Genomic DNA, 22,899 nt, shown 5'->3' on the forward strand with positions numbered 1-22,899 from the left:
AGAATTAGCTAGAAAGTCCAATATTAAAGTCGTCGAAATTTTTCTGTAGATCCAAATTCATATATGTTTTATGAAATTTGGTAAAGTATTGAGTGAGTTATGTTAATTTTATGTTTCAACTGAAAAATAGGGTTTAAATTTGTGATTTTCATGTTTCCGGCTACTTATGGAGAGAATTCGCCGGAGGGCTGAATGCAAAAGTTTTCGGGAAATAATAAATTGAACAACTTCCGTGTTACTGCATCTTCAAATTGTGAGTATATAAAGAGATACACCAAATTTAAGTTTTTCAGTTGAACTTGAAATCCTTTTTTAACTATCCGATTGAAAATGTGATTTTTCGGCCATCTCCTATAGGAATTCATAGGAGTGGCCAACATGAAAGTTGTAGGTCTTGATGAAAAGACCAACTTTCATCTTGGGTACTTTTTGAAAATCATTTTTTATGAATTGTTATGGCAGATAAAAGTTTCAGCATAAATGGATTTTTTAGAAAAGAATGATATTCGTGTGTTTTGAGTTTTCTGGCAATCTCCGGTGAGATTTAGCGGGAAAACTCAACATGGGAGTTATAGCTCTACTTATAAGAAACAATTTTCTTGTTTTATTTAAAAAAAAAAACTCCCTTTAAGAAAGTAGGAAACCAAAGTTGAAAAATCAAGTTTTTCGATTTTACTTCGGGGCGGTCGACTGGCGTTTCTCGGTAGATCGAGAGCCCACTCAAAATGATGTGGGTCGAATGTACTAAGTCGATTGAGTGTACCTTGTCTCTTGACTTGACTTGGAGGTTTTCAAAGAACTTTATAAAAAAACCTTGGCTTTTTATCCTTTATTGCGATTAAGCTTAGTTCCTATTTTGAAAAAGATGTGGATTTACAAAGGAAATCAGTTGATGTTATATGAAAGAGGGGTGTGTACAACGTGATTTGGGTCATGAGGGATTATTCCTGAATCACATAGCGACCGCCTCAATCAGAATAATCAAAACGGGGAAAGGAAAGAAAAGGTGGGCTTCGGTTCCCTCAGTTTTTCCAACACCGTCGGAGCGCTGGGCTCTTGCCTTTATCTCTTTTGTCTATGGTGGGACCGAAGATAGGGTGGCGGGATAAGGAGAGGGAACGTAACCCTATTTACAAAGAGAGGTACATGATTTACGTTACAGGATTCGGGGCAAGAGGAACCCGAGAGCTTATAAATACCCTATACTTGGTTTTGTAACAGAAATGCAGAAAGCGGGGAAACAAATGTAATTTTACCGATGAAGCGGGACGTCTTCCAAAAAGTGGAGACTTAACCAGGCCCTTGAAGACTTGGGCATTTATTTCTTTCCATAGCTCCCATAATGTGGTTAGTAACACCATATTCCATAACGTTTTACCTTTAGCTCGCCAAGCAACATGAGACCAACCCTCTAATAGGTTGATCAGCTTATGTGAAAATACGCACATGATGCCAAATTTGTTCATTAGCTTACTCCACACTTCTCTTGCCATCCTACAATGTAAAAACATATGTTCCACTGTTTCGCCTGACTCCACACATAAAGCAGAGTGGCCAATGATCAGCTTTTGTGACCAATGATCCATTGTCAACATCTTGTCTAAGCAGTCAGTCTATCCAAACGTGCAAACTCTAGGGGGGAGCCTGAATGGCCCATACTTTGGCAAACGGCGAAAGTCTAGAATCAGGGGCCATGTGACGATAGAAAGACTTGACGGAGAAGGTCCCGGAAGAGCACCAAGTCCAAACCCTTTTGTCCCTACACATCTTCTTAATATAACCTGAATCCGATATTTCCAGTAATCTCGTTACCTGTTTCATCTCCCTTTAAAAAGAATCCTTCTAAAATTTAATCTCTAAGATACCCTTCCTTCCACCCACTCAAAGCACTCTGTCACAATCACCTCCTTATCCACTACCATAGGAACCAGATGGAATTTCCACTTTTCATCCGAGCCTCCACATAAAAACTATTTGCTCTATCCTGTTGATAATGCTTGTTGGGCATTTGAATACTGATAACTGATAGGGGGAATGTTGGCTAGAACTGCCTTTTATAAGGGTGACTCTCCCTCGAGAAACCATGTTTCTCTTCCAAGTGTCCTATCTCTTTTCCACCCTCTCAACAGTTGGGTCACATTCCTTCCTCTTCGGTCTTCCCACGCATAGCGTAAGCCCTAGATATGTTGATGGGAATTTATCCACCTCACAACCCAGGATACCTGCTAACCCTCCTCTACTGCCTCTGCCCCCAGATGAATCCCAACTAGTTTGTACTTGCGGAAATTTGATCTCTGCCCTTTAATCATCAGTAACATGTAAGAATTGCCTTCAAATTAAGGACTTTTTCTTCTTCAGGAGTGCTAAAGACCAAGGTACCATCTGCAAATTGACGGTGGGAGACCTCGAATTGCTTCTCTCCCACTTTGAGAATTTCATTTAATCCCAAGCTACACCCCTTTTCTACCGGTCTGCTCAGGGTCTCTTCCTTAGGCCTCTTGAAGACTTGAAGGAACCTTTGGGGGATCCATTTATCAATATCAAGAACCATGCTGAAGTGGTGCACTTTCTAATATCTACGGATATTAGAAATGGTAGGATTTCTAATCTTCGTAGATATGTTAAATGCCAACGGTGAATGGAATCTATCTGAAGTAGAAAGTCTCTTTCCTACATATATTGTTGAAGGTATCAAAGAGTCTTTAACACTAGATCCTTCAATGTGATGACAAGCTCATTTGATGCCTCACGAACTCTAGAAAATTTTCTATTAAAACAACTTGGAATTTTGTTAGACAACACGGTAGCAAAAAAGATCAGGCAAATTTTATTTGGGAGGATCTTCTTCCTAAAATTAGCTTTTTTGCTTGGAAAATTTTCAATCAGGCGATTCATGTAGCTGAGGGAATTTAAGAGAAACAAATTACTCTTGCTTTCAAGTGTAACACTTCCAAGTGTAACTGTTGTGAAATCAATACAGATAACATGAATCACCCCTTTGTGGATTGCAAACTTGCTCAAAGCCTCAAACCATTTGGTGTTATTTCTCTAATGCTTTAGATATTCCTACCTTTCACCATCAAACACTAGAGACTAGAGAGCAGTTTACTATTTTGGTTTGGGATATTTATGCACAACAAATCATTATTTGGTTTTGTTATTAGGGTGGTTATACTTCTAAGGAATTTAAACCATCCGAAGATTGCATGTATATTGTAAATCTGGGTTTATCACAAATTGTATTAGAATCTTTCAAGATTCAATATGAAAAAGCTATCATCGTGTATTGGAGCATGCCGACTAGGACTTTTTCAATTTGAATGTGGATGGTGCCTCTAAAGGCAATTCAGAGCAGTCTGGAGGAGGCATCATTAGACATAGCAAGGCTAACTTAATCTTTTTATTCTGCAAATGTCTTGTATTCTAGTATTGATTCATCATCCAGGAGGACTAATATGCACAACACAACAGTTGGTCAATATATAAGTGTATTTTGTCAATTCTTGATGTATTGGCATCAATATATAAGCAGCATATCATGTTTATGGGAGCACAAGTTTGGGTTTCCTTGGATGAGGAAAAAGGTAGAAAAGGGAGTGTGTAACCCTAATATCGAAATATTAATACTCCTCCTGTAGACGTAGGCATATTGCTGAAACACACAAATTGTGATTCTTCTTTTTGTGTTTGTGTTTCTTGCATCTCATATTGTTGTTAGTTGCACATCAAGTTTGATCCTGTTTTGGGGAGATTAGAGATATCTCGATTTTCGACATTTTCTTTTGTAACGACCCAAATTTCCACATCAGGTCGCTACGCGAAAAAGAAAAGAAAATACAAGGAATTTTTTTGATCATAATACATGAGAGGCATTCAAATAACAGAACTAACATGGGCAATCTTATTCCATAAATTTTTAAAGGGTCTATTACATCTGTTCAACCAGATAAAATATCTAAATCCATAACTAAATGTCTAACTGGACTAAATAACTCAAACTAAGATTTCAACTCGAGGGATGACGCCTTCCCCAGCAATTCCTTCAATAGCGGCTCTAATGTTACATGAAAACCTTCCACCCAGATCTGATTCTAGCACAACTGCGGTTAGTGATTCAATCACAGCGGGTAGACCAAGAGCTGTTTTATTTTTCGTTATTTTCTATATCTAAGCTGATTCTTGTGAGAAAGAAAGAACGGTTTCAATATTTGACTATAGTGACTCCTCCACCCACCCTTCCGATTGATTTGATTATCAAGTTGCCATTATCGTTCCCAAAACCTGTTGCTCACTCCCCGTCCTACTGTGGTCTCTCTACGAATCACGCAGAAAGGTGCCCTGTAAAATTTATATACCAATGGTGTCAATGTGTTACTTTGTAAATCTCTTTCTTATTTCTAATATTTTTTATCTAACCCATCTTTCATTGTTCTCCTCTTTTCCCCTCATTTTTTCCACAGTTTTGGGCGTGCGCAAGCGGGCGTGAATTGAGAGTTCACGCAATATTTTTTTTTTTCCTTTTTCTATGTGCTTCCTTGTTTATTTCTAACATATAATAGGTTTCCTAATCTAAGTCTCTCACTAATAGCAAGAGTCCAACTTGATTATAACACTATAAGGGTTGTATTTACAAATTTAGAAGCTAACTAAAGCTTTTAAGAGTTTTTAAATTAATAAGTGGCTTAATAGGACAAATCCCGTCATTAGGGCCCACCTTAACGGAAAAGGCTTATAACTTCGCCAAATCGCTTCCAAATCGCATAATCTTGGGACCGTTGGATAGATAATCGAAAAAACCATCCAATAAGCACAAAATCAAGTCAAACAGACAAGATTTGATGCCCTGAATTCAAGCTATAAATAAAATGACGGGAATACACTATGAGCCATCGATTTCCCGAAATTTCTTGATCTCTTGAAGTTCAGGGGAGATCGACAATCAAATGACGTGATATGTCATCCATTCAAGTGGAGTTCAGGGGAGTTCAGAGGGATCCGGTAATCGATCCAACGGTCTGAAAGGCTACAAATCACAATCTAGACCATTGATCTTTGATCAAAGGATCTATGGCCAAGATTGAATTAAAATTTATTAATTTTCCCTACCCTTGGTGGGACTGGATGTTACAGCCTTTCTCATTATTATAGCACACATGGTCAAATATGCTAGCTGGAAACTAGCAGTCTCCTTGATGTGTTAAGATATTGCAACATCGTAGGTAAGAGAGAGACTTGGGTTGACATGTTCTAATCAATTTCATCCAAGGTAGTGGTAATTTGCCTGGGTCCATGTTATATTGCTGGAATACGATCAAATTTCTTTTTTCTGATTTAAATACTATGATTTCTCATCAATTCAGAGAGGGCAACTGTGCGGCAGATTCATAAGCCAGCTATGCTTGTGAATCCAAATCCAATGACTGTTTCCGGGATTGGGAAGAGCTTCCTAGAGCGAGTAGGAGAGCTGTGAGATGTGATTTGCTGGGTATCCCCAACCTCAGTATCAAATAGTAGAGGTTCTGTTCTTTACTCTTTTTTATTGGGGTTTAAGGCTAGGCGTGGTGTCCTTATGTTATTATTATCTTTTTCATCAACAAAATTTTAAGTTCTCGCCTGGGTTATAGATAAATTCTGGGTTAATAAAAGCTTGATGGTACAAACTTCATTCTTCTATTTGTGTTTAGAAAATGGATCCACCTAAAGATATATTGATAGGAGATAATATGTACAAAATGAAACAAATCTTCATTAAATAGTGAACAATAATAAATATACTAACTTGAACTACAAATTGCATAAACATTATGTTTGTTCTTCTTCTTCTTGCCTCACACTTGTTTCAATCATTTGATACTTCTCGAGTTTACTTGTCAAGAAAATGTTTTGGTGTAAAAATTATGATAATAATTATCATGCAGAGGAGGAACATTATTTTTCCTATTCTTTTAACCTTGCAATTTATTTGATAATTTAATGTTAGAATCGGTTTTGTTTTGTTTTGTTTTGCAGCTTTTGACTTGTTTCATTTGCACTGGAACAATAGATTTTCCCAGCATATTTCTAAGTTTGTAGCATTAATTGCTTATTCAAAGGGACCTGAAAATTATTCACATCTTTTTATAAATAATTTCCTGAAATTTATTCACATCCTTTTACAAATAATCATCAGCCATGATCATATGCATTCCTTTTTTGAAGGTTGGCGGAGTATTGGTAAATGTAGGGCTTTTTTTTCTTTTTTTTTGAAATGGAATGTAGGATTTACTTATTCATCAACAATATTGTATTTTTTTCTAGATTGACACATGGATTTTTGAAAATTAATTGTTCATTATATTCAAATTGATTGTATTTACTATAATGTAAAAATTGTTGCCTCTCTTGCAATATCCGATGTCTCATACATGACACATAACTATGGAGCAAAAATAAATAATATATTTTATTTGTTAACCCTTTGGTGATCACATTGTGTTTAACTCAAGGCCACAAAATAATAGTATTGCTTGGGCATATGGTATTTATTTTAAAGAGCAACCATCCCTTGGAAGCATACACAACCTAAACAATGCTCTTTTTTACCTTCTAGGTGCACAAAGAACTCCAGGACACATTGGCCCAATTATTTTGTGAATTTCTAATATAACCATGGTTTTAAATTTGTGCCGAAATTTCAGATTTCGATTGGGACCGAAACCGAAATTTTGAAAAAATGTGATTTTTTATGTTTGTTTACAAAATTTCGGCCTAAAATACCGAAATTTCGGTACAATAATGAAATTTGCTTTGTATTTTTACCGAATTTTCGGTTTCGGCTATTGTCCGAAACCTAAACCGAAATTTAAATCCATGAATGTAACTAGGTTTTCCTTGAGTACCAGGGACTGATACCACTGAAAAGCTTGACAAAGAGCAGAGCACAAAAGAAACCATTTCCAAGGTTTTACTTGACCTCTCATATTATGTGGTGCATTTATTTTTATAGGAATTTCTCTGCATTTTAAATCCATCTTATTTTCGTCATGTTTCCTTTGCAAGGATAATGGTACAACTCCCATAGGTTTGGCTAGTTTGCACATCCAGGCAACAGCATATGGGAGGATAGCTGAATCACCAGCTGTAAAAACTGTCTCTTTAAAGAATAGTGGGGATATGGAGATGCTCAATGACGATGCTGGTCCTTTTACACTTCTTCCTGTCTCTGCTGAAAGCACTGGGTTAATAGCAAATCGCAAAGGTAATAACCTTAGTACTTTTTACCACTTTTATTTCCACCTCATTGTGTTACTATTTTTTTTTCCTAGAGTAAAAAACGCATTTGATCATGTTCCTATTTAACTGTTTTTGGTAAATCATGAACAGATCCTAGTATTATCTGAGCTTGACAAATGAAGAGAATTATGGCGAATTTCGAAAAATAAACTGGGACTAGTGTGCATAGGCTTTATATAAAGCCATAATATGTTGTGGGCTTGGAACATTTCTGTAAGATAAAAATTTATTTTAGCTTCATTTAAAAATTCAGTAGCCTAAACTAGTTCCGTCTGATTCAGGTTCAGTCATTTCACAATCCATGCTTTTATGTCCTTGAAGATAGAATTTGGAAAAAATTTTACCCTTGCAACTGTAAATGCAATCTAAGGTAGAGCTGATAGATTCGTGCCAGAAAACAGTGACCTTGTATTTAACAGTCAATCTAGTAGGCTGCCTGACACTAGGTTACTTCTAAGAAAGAGGCATCATGGCTAAGTTTTATGTTAATTCAGGTTAGGGCTCATGCATTATATTAGATGTAGGTAGGCTTTAGACGTTCCTCCTTTATTATTTTTTCTGTACTTCTTTTTTGAGTGCAGTGAATGTCACAAGCCAAGTGTTTTCACCATTTTCTGATGCTCTTGTGATCATTGGTATATGTGAGTCTGCTTGTGATCTTTTCTATATTTCTGCTATGAAGAAAACAGTCCCGACTTATGCTTTCTATATTTCTGCTAGAAGCCATACTGGAAGCGGAAGTGGCCAAACATTTTTTTGCACAGCCTGAAAATCAAATACAAAGTGATTGAAATGGTAACATTCAAAATCTATCTACTTTTTCAATATCTGGGCTCGCAATGCCAAACATTTTTTTGCACAGCCTGAAAATAAAAAACAAAGTGATTGAAATGGTAACATTCAAAATCTATCTACTTTTTCACTATCTGGGCCTTTGTTTTTCGTCATTACGAAGAAAAGAAAAATTCTGTTTAAGAGAATCTGGTGTTTGATTGATTTTGAAAGTGTTCACAGTATTGGTGATTTCTGTGATATGCCGCATTTACTTGCAATTTTCATTATTTAAAAGAAATGATGGGTGAAACCTAAGTAGAGAAGACAGCATGGTAGGCTGGTCTTTTTTGTTCGCTCGCTGTAGCTGCTTCTATCTATAGTTGTGACAATGGGAGTTTTTTTTTTTTTTTTTTTTTCCCTTTTAAACAGAATATTTTTTACTTGATTCAGGTGCTGCTGGGTGATTGCGATCTACTGAAACAAATATTAATAATATTATTTATGGAATCTGGCACTCAAAAATTAGTAATTTTTTCGAATTATGAGACCTATAGGACTAAGACCTTGTTCACATTTTTTTGGCCTTTAAATTTATCTGCCGATTTTTTTTGCTGTTCTGCCTATTAGTGTTTCAATAAGAAGCAATGTTGTAAACTTAAATTGTATTGGTTGATGGTTGCCAACTAGGCTTTTCAGACGAGATCAGCTTTATGCATAGCAGAGAACACAGATTCCTGTAAGTAAAAAATGAATTTTTAGTTCTAACTTTCAGATTCTAGCTGGTTGCAACTTGTAAGAACAGTTAGCAGAATTTTTCCACGAGTCGAACACACAACAATGAAATCTTTTCAGAAGTGGCCCTTATGTTTTAGTATTATAACTATATCCTTTTGGATTTCTTCACCATGCATCATTTATGTTACACTGCTTATTTTACTTATTTTGATTCTTTGAATGGGTTTCCAACTTTCAGATTCTAGCTGGTTACAACTTGTAAGAACAGTTAGCAGAATTTTTCCACGAGTCGAATACATAACAATGAAATCGTTTCAGAAGTTGTCCTTATGTATTATTATAACCATACCCTTTTGGATTTCTTCATCATGCATCATTTATGTTACACTGCTTATTTTACTTATTTTGAATGGGTGTAGTACCTGTCCTGACTCTGACATTCCTTGGGTTCAGTGTGACATGCCGACACTTAGATCTTTACCATTTATTTTCTGTATTCTACTAAATTTTACATTTTGCAATAGGTTTTGAATTTTACCTATCCTAATAGTAACCACTTTATATGCAAATAAAACATAGCATTTACTTAACTGATGCTAATTTAGCAAAAAATATTTGATAACTGATGCTAATTGAGCAAAATTATTTGAGAGAATAAATAGGATCGACTAAGATCCAAATGCAAGACAAAGGGGGTTTTAAATATTATACTAACATCAATAGTCGGCCCTATAGGGTTTCATTCATCTCAAAAGTTTGGCAAGTTTTGACGTGTTTTCTAGAGGTCCATGAATAGTTACAAGTTCTATCTTTTGGAATTATGGTTTTACCCTACTTTGATCATGTTTTTGATCAAATCTATTCTTGTTTAATCTCTTTTTGTCATATTTTGTGAAGACCTATTGGTTTTGTGTGGTTTATCAGAACTCTAGCAATTTGTCTAGATTCCTAGGCAGTTTGGCTAAACATACCATCTAGAGAGATTGTACGTAGAGCCTCCATACACCACTCATGAGCAGGGCATAATAACCCTTTAATGCATTCAAAATCGAGAATACTCGCACCCGCGCCTTCCCGCTTAAAACTCAAGTGCTCAACTGTTGAGAGAAAATGAGAGAAGAAAATGTGTGAGTTGGAGAGATCTCCCCCTTACTCATGTATTTATACTAAAAGAATATAAAGTACAAAGTCAACTACGCCCTTAGGCATATTACATGTTCTAACACTCCCCTTAAGCTGGAATTTATTTATCATACATTCCTAGCTTTTTACAAATATCACTCAATCTAGCCTTGCTTAGTGACTTTGTAAACATATCGGCTACCTGATCCACTGAACGAGTAAACACAGTGTTATTTCTCCCTTCTGGATTTTTTACGAATAAAATGACAGTCCACTTCAATGTGTTTCGTGCGGTTATGAAAAATTAGATTGGTAGCAATGTGTATTGCGGCCTTGTTATCACAGTACAGTTGCAAAGGAGAAGAGGCCAACTGAGTTCAGTACTTGTGTGTGCCATTGCTTTGTACTCGGCTTTTGCACTGGACTTGGCTATGATATCTTGCTTATTGCTTCTCCATGACACTAGGTTACCTCCTACAAAGGTACAATACACAGTGGTTGATCTCCTATCTGCTGGAGATCCAGCCCAGTCCGCATCAGAAAAGCCTTCAATTTTCACATGACCATGCCTTTTAAACAACAGACCTAGTGAGAGGCACGTGGAGAGCTTATGTACTGACTGACTACCCATACAGCATAAGATATGTCTGGGCGAGTAACTGTGAGATATATGAGCTTACCAACCAGTCTTCCATATCTGCCAGGGTCTTCCAACAAGTCCCCTCCTTTTGGAACAAGCTTCACGTTAGGATCCATGGGTACAAATGTTGGCTTCACTCCATGATTGCCTGTCTCTTCTAATAGATCCAAAACATACTTCATTTGTGATAGATAAGGGTGTCAATTTTGGCTCGGGCTCAGAAGCTCGCTCGAGCTCGGCTCGAATCCTTAACGAGCCGAGCCCGAGTTAGGCCAGGCTCGGCTCGGCTCAACTCATTAAAGCTTGTTAAGAATTTAATATATTTAAATAAATATATATATATTATATTAATATATACACTAAAAGGGTTGTCCAAGGAGTGAAAGGGGGAGGCAAATATGTCACTTCTTTTTTGGAATCCCATTTGTTACTTAGACCACCCGCCGTAGTGTAAAAAGAGTAGTCAAATTACACTAGATAGGGCTGTCCAGGGAAGATGAGGCGTGTGAATTTAATATAATCCGAGCTTGATAAGGCTCGCGAGCCGAGCCGAGCTTTTGAGCTTAACGAGCCGAGTCGAGCCTGGCCAGGCTCGGCTCGGCTCATTTACACCCCTAGTGATAGAGAAAGGCCTCTAGAAGAATATGCTACTTCTATCCCAAGAAAGTACCTGAGACGACCCAAATCCTTAGTGGAAAATTCTTTCTGTAAGAAGATCTTCAATTGATATATACCTCTTGAATTACTGCCCGTGATGATAATATCATCAACATACATGATCAACAAAATGCAACGAGCTTAAGAGTGATGACTAAAAACCAAATGGTCTACGACGCATTGTTTCATGCCAAAGCGCATAACTGCCTCACTAAAACTCCCAAACCATGCGCGTGGAGATTGCTTGGGACCATAGTGATTATCCCAGACGACAGACAAAGGAGGACATCTCCTCCTGAGCAACAGAGCCTGAAGGTTGCTCCATATACACCTACTCAGTTAGGTCGCCATGGAGAAAGGCATTCTTCACATCCAACTGATACAGGGCCCAACCATGATTCACGGCCAGAGAAAGGAGTCCACGAACGGATGGAATCTTCGCAACTAGAGAGAATGTCTCAGTATAATCAACACCGAAAGTCTGAGTATATCATTTTGCAACCACGCGCCTTCAAGCGCTTAACAGTACCATCTGGCAAATATTTAATGGAAAACACCCATCTACAACCAACAGGACGAGCACTAGAAGGTAGAGGAACCAGATCCCAAGTCTGATTTGTGTGAAGGGCACCCATTTCCAGGTCCATAGCCTTATGCCATCCAGGGTGGGCAAGAGCCTCAGCCACAGACTGTGATATAGATACAGAAGACAGAGAAGATACAAAAACTGTTGAAGATAGGGGTGAGATTATTATAGGAAACAAAGTGAGAGATAGGATGCGTAGTGGAATGAGAACGTGTGCGCAAAGCAATAGGAGAATCAGAAAGCTCAATTGAGGAAGGGAGAGATGATACCTGAGAAGTAGAGACTGGGATCACCGGCTGAAAAGGGGAAGCTCGAGAGGTGGCGTGGGCTCAACGTTGTGGCGACGTCGCTGATACTGTTTTGTAGTAGCTGGACGAACAGGCAGCGCTGAAGGGGTAATAGAGGGAGCATCCGCAGCTGGTGCAGCCACAGGTGAGGTGGTAGCACAATTGGGACTACAACTGAATCGGGAAGAACCAGAAGCGGAAGTGAGACTTTTGGGTCAAGAAGAGAAGAGCGAGACTTAGACACCTGAGTGAAGAAGGGATCAGACTCAAAAAATATAACATCAGTAGACACAAACCAGCAACGAAGACGAGGATTGTAGCAACGATATCCCTTCTGTGTACGAGAGTACCCCATGAAAACACAGCGCTCAGAGCGAGGGTCAAGTTTATCACGACTTGGACCTAGATGATGGACAAAACATACACAGTCAAAGACACACCGGGGGAGGAAAGGGGTTCTGATGAGGATGTAAAACTATAAAGGGTGCGAGCTACCTCAAGTAAATAACAGAGTTTCTTCTCAGCAACACCATTCTATTGAGAGGTGTATGCACACAGGGACTGATGAAGGATGCTACGAGTGGACAGATAATCCTGAAAGCCATGCGAGCCAGAAAAATACTCCTTATCATTGTCGGTGCGTAGACATTGGATATTGCAATTATATTGTTTTTTTAATTTCAGCATGAAAAGTGCGAACAACAAAGAAGACCTTAGAACGATCTTTAAGTAAAAACAACCATGTCATACGCGAATAGTCATCAATGAAGATAATAAAATACTTAAACCAGCTGAAGACGCTACCCTTAGAGGGTTCCCATACATTAGAATGAACTAACTGAAAAGGTCTAGAGACTCTACTAACGACCCAGGAAGGAAAAGACACACGATGATGCTTCCCGAGTTCACACGACTCGCACTGAAAAGATGAAATAGAGCTTGGAACAATATGCGTCTGCTGAAGTAAGGGGTGGCCAAGACGACAATGCCATTGATAGGCATCTACATTTCTATGCAAGGCAGCAGGCGGCCGACGGTCAATACGATATAGCCCATCCACCTCACGACCCGATACAATCGTCCTCCCAGTCGAGAGATCCAAAAAAGACAATAAGAAGGATAAAACGAGACAAAGCAATGGAGACTTTAGTAAGCTGACTAATATAAAGCAAACTAAAGGAAGATCTAGGCACACATAGAACTGAAGATAAAGGAAGACTAGGATGAGAACTAATAGTACCAACATCAGTGATGGGAGTAGTGGACTTATCAGCAAGGGTAATGGACTGAGAGTCAGATGGAAAACATATAAACGAGGTAAGCTGAGAAGAGTTACCAGCATGTGGTTTAAAACTCCTGAATCATAATCCATGACTCGGAGCTAGAGAAGAGGTAGTGGGTGAACTACCTGGCTAGACAAAGCCTCCAGTAGGCGGTCGAGCACTCAGTCGAAGACGCTGAAACTCCTCATAGTGAGCACAAGATAAAGTGTATGAATCACCAGCTGACCTACTAGCAGTAGTGGAGGACGGGAGACTCTTAGAAGAACTAGTAGTAGTCAGGTGCGCTGAGCGAACCTGGCGAAACTTGAGATGAAGAGTGTAACAAATGTCAATATGATGGCCCTCTCTCTGACAATGAGAACAAAACGAGTGTCCACGTCCACCTCCACGATCACGTCCTTTGCCACCGCTAAAAGAACCACCACCACGAGCAGGGCGACTACCACCATCATAGACCGCCAGAATAGAGCTATCAGCGGAACAATCGATGACGAATCACCGAGACACTGCTGGGCATGAGAATATACCTCCGTAAGGGAGGGAATAGAACCAAAGCCAATGATCTGCTGACAAAGATGGATGAACTCCGGGCCCAGACTATCAAGATAATGAACAACTCGAAGCTGGTCTCGCTAGCAGCGAAGAACGACGATATCAAAAGTGAGGGGCATAAATACATCAAGCTGTTGGCAGAGGAAAACAAACTAACCATAGTGAGTAGCTAGGGACATATCACCACGATGTAGGCGCATTCACTCAGAATACGTGGCACAGATACGGGTGAGGTTGTCAACCCCAGAATACAGTAGCGCAGTATGATCCCAAATTTGGTTTGATGTGGGAAGAAGCATCATTGTGGCAGCAATATGAGTCATACTCCGCCAAAGAAGCGTGTGAATCAAGGCGGCGTCCTGCTCCCAACGAGCATAGGTGGAATCGGTCGACAAGGGAGGATCCTTGCGAATAAGACTAACCACGCCCCGAGTAAGGAGATATGTCGCAACGTTAACTTTCCATGACAAGTAATTGGTCCCTTCTAGTTTAGCAGTGGCCATTTGAAGAAAAGAACCCTCCACAGGAAATGAGTAACTAGAAGAAGAGATAGCCTTCGGTGGGTTTGTGGCTTGTACCCCATCGGTCAGGCCGGTAGAGGGATCCTCAATGACGGGTGGATCTATGACGAAAAAGACAAGAAACAGTAATACCCACTACAACAGCAAAAATAAAGGGTGATAGAAAGAACTAGAAGGAATGAAACAATCATAGTGCGGCTTCAAAAGGGAGAGAAGATCCGAGAGAAATGGCCATGGAAGCTGCGAAATCGAAGCCGCGAACCAAAAAACAATGAAAAAGGAAGAGGAAATATTTAGGACATTAGGGTTAGTTTTTTTTGTTATTTTAAGGGTTTGGAGATGGTGGAGGAGGGAAGGACAAAGAGAAGAAAAAGGGTTGAGGATTGAGGGTTAGCGGGGGTGGTGGTGGAAGACGAGGTGGAGGGGCGGCGGAAGACGAGCGTGGGGTGGTGGTGGTGGGGAACCAGGGGGTGGCAGCAGAAGAAGGTGGGTGGTAGGGTTCAGCTAGGGTTAGGGGTGGGAGGAAGAAGAAGAAGAAGAAGAAGATGGGGCGGGGGGAGAGAAGCTAGGTGATCCATAGGGGATCAAAACCCTAGGGCTCTGATACCATGCTGAGAGAAAATGAGAGAAGAAAATGTGAGTTGGAGAGATCTCCCCTTCACTCATGTATTTATACTAAAGGAATATAAAGTACAAAGTCAACTATGCCCTTGGGCATATTACATGTTCAAAGGTACAGTACCATAGCTCTATCATCATCCATCTCATGCCACTTTAACATCCGTCGACACTCTTTATAAGAGAAATCAAGGAGAGAGTGAAGGATGGCATAAGCCTTGGCCATTACATCAACGCTCGTATTCATAGGCGAGGTAGAATGAAATAAGGATTATCATCCTGTGAAGGATAGGCTGTTTTAGGATCATAAAAGAACATAAAGATTGGGGCGATTTAGTAAGAGGCCCACTCCAAGTATTCAGGCGTAAATGGCCATAATCGAGACTGAGCATAAGGGCTCTCCCCAACTTTTTACAAATCCTTCATTAACAGCCTTTTCCTGTAGGCTCTGTTCACTTGTTTTCCCGAGAAAGGAAAGGAAAAGAAAGGAAAGGAATCTGACGTGGCAAAATGGAAAGGAAAAGAAAAGAAATTGTGATTTTCCCTTGCTTTCTCGTTGTTCACTTGCCCAGAAAGCGAGGGAAAATATGCAGGAAAGTTGTTCTATCGATGTTCACTTGCCCATATTAAACAAATTTTGCACAAGATTTTTTTGGGGCGTTAAATGCTATCACATAAACAACACGTACATAGTATGATCTACCAACAAAAATTAAACATAAGTTATAACATTTCTACCAAAGTCTTGGTACACCCAAAATATAGATATACACACATTAGTTCATATATAAACGGTTCAACAAAAAATAGATAAACATCACAAAGCCAAACGGCGCAGAATGCGCCCCAACATCTCCACTCGATCCATCTCGTTCAGAGAAAGGAAGGCCTCGGCTTCCTTCTGATGCCCGTGCAGGTGAACAAAAGCATCAATGAGCTCACCTCTGGCGAAAACATCAATGTTCAACACGGCATCTTTGAGGTCAGGGAGGCTGTGTGCCTCACCAGTAGTAATTTTGGCATCAGCAACCATTTTAATGCCTAGTCTGCATATAAAATCATAATGCGAGTCAACATTACCTCATAAACAAGTGGAAAAAAGTCTAAAATGCTACTGTCATAGGTACTAACCCCACACCAATGGCTAACCCTAAAAACCAAGGAACACTGTGGATGTCCTCTTCACGCTTGTCTTTCAAATCCTCATGGCGCTCAATATATGCATTTAAGGCTGCTTCTGCATCCTTCCTTGTGGCATGGGAGCGCGAAGATGCTCCACTATACCTGTTCACTTGAAGGTGACAGTCTGCCCAACTCTCGAATATGCCCACCTGTCGTCCCTTGAAAACCACATAAAACTTATCCTTCGCCATTACCTGGTACCACATAAACAACACATACATAGTTGCAACAAGAAATGATAGATAAACAACGTTTACTTAGATGAGAGGCAAATATCATCCATGGAATCGGTCCGACAATTAGCTGAGCATAAAGAATTCAATATGTTCCAACAGAAGCCCAAGCAATAACATGTAAAAAAAAAAACATATTGTCATCTTTCTTCAGTACTAAATATCACTATCACTGCAGAATCTGAAATAATCATCCAAATGTGACTTATACAACTATTTGACAATGTAGTACCATTTGCCTGCCTGCAAAAATCCTATCCCACTACAATATTGAATGCAATAACATCACCCAAGTTAATTAAGGGCGTTAGTGGGCTGAACGCAATCTGGATAGCTCCAATAAGAAGAAGGGCCCTTTGAAGCTTTCTTACAAACACAACCATGCAAATAGTGGAGAACTTGAAATTGACCAACACAACCAATGTGTACGACTTCTCTTTAACACTAGGAGGAGCTGTCCAAGTAAAAAAAAATGGGCGACTATTTCATCCTCCGTTTAACAACCTTGAACATATAAAAATATAATGACATGCATTGTCGTGCATCTTTGATAATTTAGTAATACCACATTTCACATGTCATTCATATAAATATACATAAAAAATACATATAGTATATTTCAACATGCAATTCATATAAATATAAATATGTAACATATGCTGATAAAGTATGCCACTAATATACTTACAGTTTTGGTTTCTATATACATATCAATTTCGGCATAGTTTTTGGTTGGGAAGGAAATGAAAACATTTAGTCGTTTTGTGCCAATTTTGGTGGAAATTTAAAACAATGCTTGAGTGGAAATCTTTTCTAATACAAATTGAAACAAGATCTCCTTTCGAGAGATGCTCGCCTATAGAATATAGTAGTTGGAGGGAATTTTGGGACTTGGACAAGAAAGAAGCAAAATGTGGTTGCACTTTCTAGTGTAAAGGTAGAATATTGTGGGACAGCTGATAATGCATGTGAGTTAATGTGGTTGGAGACTTTTATGGAAGAGATCGGCTTTATGGTTGGCAAGACAACGACAATGTTTTGTGACAACCAGGCAACTACTTACATAGCGAGTAGTCGAGTGTTTCATGTATGTGCACACGTGTGTGTGTGTGTGTGTGTGTGTGTGTGTGTAAAAGGTATGGGCTTTTGGGGTGTGTCTATCAAACCCTGCAACATCTTTCTTTCTTCTTTTTCCTTCTTTCTCTTCCCTATATTCTAGAATATTCTTCTTTCTTTTACTTTAACAGTGATCAATCAGTTCACCATTCAAAAAAGAAAAAAACAGGGACCAATCAGTTCATGTGTGAAATCTTGCTTTCAAACAATCATGCATACATTTATGTATCTAGAGAGAGAGAGAGAGAGAGAGAGCTAACCAAACAAATAAATAGGGATTTGCTAGAGAATATAACAGAAAGCCATTTCGTGGCTGACTTTGCGGGAGAGAACAGCCACCTCAGATGAATTAAATGAATAAGACATATGACATATCTGCTAAAAAGTGAGTGTCAGCCACCAAATGGCTTTCCATGAAATTGCCTAGAAAATCCCACACACGCACGCACGCACGCATATAAAAACAACTTCGACCATAAATGTGATGATCAGAATGGCCACCTACCTCCTCTAACATGGAAATAATAGCATTGAAATTGGTCCCTCTGGCTAGAGCACGAGTCGCAGCAGCCTAAAAATGATTAAAAAAAACTAAAACACTTGAGCAAGAACAACAGAAAAAAATAAATAAAAAGTACCGCACAGTCAAACCTGGATAACAGGGCCATCTGCCAAAGGATCAGAGTAAGGCACACCCAGTTCAATTATGTCCGAGCCACAAGAATCAAGCACTTTCAGTGCTTCTGCTGTTGTTGAAAGGTCAGGATCACCAGCAGTAATATAAGGTATAAACGCCACCTATGTGTTTAAGACATGCTTGTTAGATGCTATGTTCAGTTGAAAGAAACTGGGTCATCATATAGATGAGACTACACTATATCAATGCCAAAGCACACCAAGCAAAGTAAGGTCCAAATTCATATTAACCAGGAACAGATATATGCAGAATAAATTACCATATCAAGTGACATGGATTGGAATCCATGCAATAAAAATAGGCTAAGGATATTGCCACTACCATGTTTTTATAATTGCACTAACTCATGGTGTCTTTTACTATAATAACAGCTGCCAAAGGTTATTACAGTACCCAAAAAGCTGTCAGAACCAAAAATAAAAGAAAAAGACAGGCTGAATTTGTTCAATTATTAAAAAATGGTAGTGCCAATATCAGTAGCCCAAAAATATTGTGCTCTTAAATTTAATGTTCATCCCTTCTTGAAAAAAAAGAAAGAAGACGACAATTTACAGAGAAATGCAGACTAGAATCTTGTCACTAGGGGTTGCTCCAAAGCCAAAAAGGCTCCATGTATTTCTCTGGTCCATGACATGTTTCGGATGTCTCCATGTATTTCTCCATTAGTTGGACAGCACACCATCCCCTTGAGAGAAGTTTACATTTAACCCTCACCAAAAACAATTACATGCATTGATAATGTGACGGATCTAGCATGGGGAACCGGGGTCCTGCGGGAATTGGGGGAGTTCTAAGAAATGAACTGAGGGAGGTATTTTGGGCCTTTGCAGGTCCTCTAGGTGAGGAAGATGCTATAGAATACGAGGTGCAGGCAGTGCACCATGGCTTGAGACTCGTATCGAGAGAAGGCATTGATAATGTGATAGTGGAAGGGGACTCACTGAATGTGATACGATGGCTTAGGGGTCCTCAAAAGCCACCATGGAGATTTGACAATTTATTTGACAAAATGTTTGATTTGGTGAAACCCCTCTCTGCGGCCTTCAATCATGCTCGCCGCTCCGCCGGATGGTCTTGCTAAGGCGGGGGTTTCCATGGAGTCTTCAGCACTCTTTGATTCACTTCCTCCCTGAGTACCCTTGCTTTGTTCTTGCTCTTTTCTTTTCATTAATATAATTTGGCTAACTCTTTCAAAAAAAAAACTGATTAGATGCACATGGCAACAGAAACAAATACAAAGACCACTATGATATTTACTTGCAATTCCTAAACAATAAGATCCAGCACATTGACTCTGCAGTCTGTTGAACCATCATCCATTGGCAACAGAATTAGTGTCCTTACCTCTAAACAAGAGAGCCAAATATTTAATTTAAGAGAATGCAATCATCAATAGAGACCAGCTGGTCATGGGAAATTTGACAAAATTGTAAATATTACCAACGAATCAATAGCCTTCCATGACAGTTTACCACTCAGCTCCTTTTCACAAACATAGCTTAAAGCGATGCTTGATTGTATTCGTGTTGCCTACATTTCGTTCTAGTAAAAATCCCTCAAGATAGATGAATATCAACTAATAAAAGTATAGATAGCTAATATATGAGTGCCTAAACTTTCCCAACATCCTTTTTCTATGACATGATTGGAGAACAGATACAAATCAACTGACTCAACCATATTGATTATACTTTTTTATGCAAATAAACTATTAGGGACCCTACAATTCAAAAAAAAACTACAAGGGACCCACCAAAAGTAAAGAACTTGCTAGAGAATTGAACAATCCACAAGATCTTTACAAACAATGCTATAACAATAAAAAGGCAATAGATTTTGTCAGAACATGATCAAAGAAAGCAAAATCCAAACCGGAAGGGAATATGTGTGTGTGTACATGTGTGTGCGCCAAAATGCCTTAAAATCCAGTTTAATCCTAACCATTGATGCAAGATCCACTTTAACCTTAGCTCAACCTAGGACTAGGAGCAGCCAAAAATAAAAATTCAAATTGTCATATATATATATATATATTTTTGAAATGGCTCAAATTGTCATATATATTGATGTCCTGAAAACAATTTTTACGTTTTCATTACATCGTGCCCACCAAATCTGCTCAAATTTTGCCTAGAAATTGAATAAGAATCTCTCAAACACTACATAATAAAACAGAATGACCAAACTTGCCAACTTTGGTGACAAACACTATATGGCACACTATTGATGTTAGCATGATGTTTTGGATGGCTTCAAGCCTACTACTGAATCTTGGTAGACCTTTTTCTTCTCTTGAATAATCTTTGCTGAATTATAGGGCCTGTTCAAGAACTTTGCTTCATCACTTTTCCCACCGTCCTATTACGACAAGGTCATTGAGAATAACAAATAGACAATTGTACCCAAACATCATTAACAAACAATCAAATGTCGAGCATATCAATGCTTATAGTTCTTTCTGCCATCAATTTATTTACAGTACTATCAAACACAACTAATAAACAATTGAAATATTAATACACTAAAGGAGAAGTAGTCTCAAATCTCCTATTGTCACCAAAAAACACTTCAACAACAAAACAAACTTGAAATAACACTGAAACACATCCTGACAATTAAAATAATCGACATCAATACTTATACAATTCGATCACCAAATTCTCAAACATGCATCACTATTTTTTCTCTGATACGTGTCCTAATTTGTAACCCTTTCATCTAGTTGTTTGTTTATTTTTATTCTCTGTTGTTATATTTTAAGTGTTGTTGTAGTCAGCCCTGATGTGGTGGTAGTAGTTAGGTTGGTTTGAGCAGTTCAAATAGGTTATTAGGTCATGCATTCAGTTAGATGTTGTGGGTAGTTTTTAGGAGTCAGTTAGAGAAGTTATTCTCAGAAGGTTTATGTATGTTGTTTGTAATAGCAGAAACTATCTGAAGATTATTGTAATTTTAATTTGCGCAGCAGCGTAGAGGGATTCCCCCCGGACGAGGGAAATTGTTTCTTGTTTTTCTGTATGTTTTCTTCCAGATCATATCATTTTGGTATCAAAGCGACGATCTTGGCATGTTTCTGCTAATAATCGATGGCTGAAGGAACTAGACTACAGGAATCAAAGAAGATGGAATTGGAGATTCGTCACATTCGTGAAAGTACAGACAAGCAAGCAGATGTTCTGCAGGAGATGAGACAACTTATAGCCGCTAGGGATCTGAAGTACAACCAACTCGCTGCCTCGGTTGTCCAAAATCATGAAAGCCAAGGAGACATAATTCAAACACAGGTCCAGCAACAGCAAATTGTATGGTGTGTACAAAATATGCAAGAGTGGAATTTCCAAAAGTTGACGGAGGAGAAGAACCGCTGGGTTGGATATATAGGGTTGAGCAGTTCTTTAACTTTAACCACATCACTGATGATCATAAGGTACCATTAGCTTCAATTCACTTGGAGAGGAAGGCACTTCAGTGGTACCAGAAAAGATGCAAGGTAGGGTGTCATGGGACGAGTTTGTTAAAGCCATTTGCCAACGTTTCGGGCCAAGTGTCTGAGGATTTTGTGGGAGCACTGACCAAACTCGAACAGAAAGGGTTTGTCAAAGAGTACCAAGAAAAATTTGAAGAGCTATCAAACCGTACCAAAGGTCTCTCTGAGGAGTTTTATGTGAGCTGCTTTACAAGTGGCTTGAAGGAAGAGATACGGCCTGGAGTGTTGATGTTCAAGCCTACTAACGTCAATCAGGCTGTTGGCCTAGCAAAATTGCAAGAAGAAAACATTGAAACTATGGCCAAGAAGCAAAAATCTACATTTGTCAAGCCTACAATGAATCAGAATGCAGCCTCAAAACCAGCCTTTGGGCCTAATTCTTTACCCATTCGCAGACTAACACATGCTGAAATGAATGAGAAGAGAGAGAAGGGAATATGTTTCAATTGTGATGAAAAGTTCACACCGGGTCACAGGTGTAAGAGACGCCAATTATTTCTGCTTGAAGCCGGAGATTCGGAAGATGATGATGAAGATTCAAACAATCAGAACAATGAAGAAGCGCAAGAAGAGTTACAAATTTCAGTCCATGCACTAGCGGGATCTTCTTCTACACAAACTATGCGGATAAGAGGATTCTCATAGATTCAGGAAGCACACATAACTTTTTAGATCCAAGGGTGGCAAAAAGAACAGGCTGTGAAATGCAACAGACTCATCCTTTCGAGGTTACTGTTGCAGACGGCGGGCGTTTAACCAGTTCTGCTGTGTGTAAGGGTTTCCAATGGACGATGCAAGGAACAAATTTCGTGACTGACGTACGGCTCCTATCATTGGGCGGCTGTAATTTGGTGTTGGGTGTACAATGGTTGGCCACATTAGGCCCCATTGTGTGGGATTTTGCACATCTGTGTATGGAATTCACTACTAATGGAAAAAAGCATGTTTTACGAGGTGCTAAAGGGGTACTGTTAAGCTAGTTGACCAACAACGAATAGAGAAGATACTGAAGAAACCGTCCTCTGCTGCTGTTGCTCAACTTTTCTCTTTGGACTACAAGCAGGAAGAGAGCCATCATGAACCTGCCATGAGCCAACTACTTCTGGAATTTGGTGATGTTTTCTCGGAACCCACCACCAT

At 39.0% G+C, this 22,899-nt stretch overlaps 1 protein-coding gene and 1 long non-coding RNA gene across 2 annotated transcripts; both read left to right on the forward strand.

Moving 5' to 3' along the window:
* Window positions 1-7,223: 7,223 nt before the first annotated feature.
* LOC143887524 (uncharacterized) lies at window positions 7,224-8,772 on the forward strand. The gene is made up of 3 exons (XR_013254222.1): window positions 7,224-7,237; window positions 7,993-8,067; window positions 8,734-8,772. It is a non-coding gene; the product is annotated as an uncharacterized LOC143887524 (long non-coding RNA).
* Window positions 8,773-19,029: 10,257 nt separating this feature from the next.
* Window positions 19,030-19,356, forward strand: LOC143888674 (uncharacterized). The gene has a single exon (XM_077393104.1). The coding sequence runs from the start codon at window positions 19,030-19,032 to the stop codon at window positions 19,354-19,356; it is 327 nt and encodes a 108-aa protein (XP_077249219.1).
* The last annotated feature ends 3,543 nt before the right edge of the window (window positions 19,357-22,899 follow it).

Source organism: Tasmannia lanceolata, unplaced genomic scaffold, assembly GCF_043159265.1.
Source record: "Tasmannia lanceolata isolate RefF3 unplaced genomic scaffold, GAP_Taslan_0.1 ptg000012l, whole genome shotgun sequence".
NCBI classification, from domain to species: domain Eukaryota; kingdom Viridiplantae; phylum Streptophyta; class Magnoliopsida; order Canellales; family Winteraceae; genus Tasmannia; species Tasmannia lanceolata.

Coding starts and splice junctions, on each gene's coding strand:
- LOC143888674 (XM_077393104.1), top strand. CDS start 19,030: ATGGGGAACCGGGGTCCTGCGGGAATTGGGGGAGTTCTAAGAAATGAA.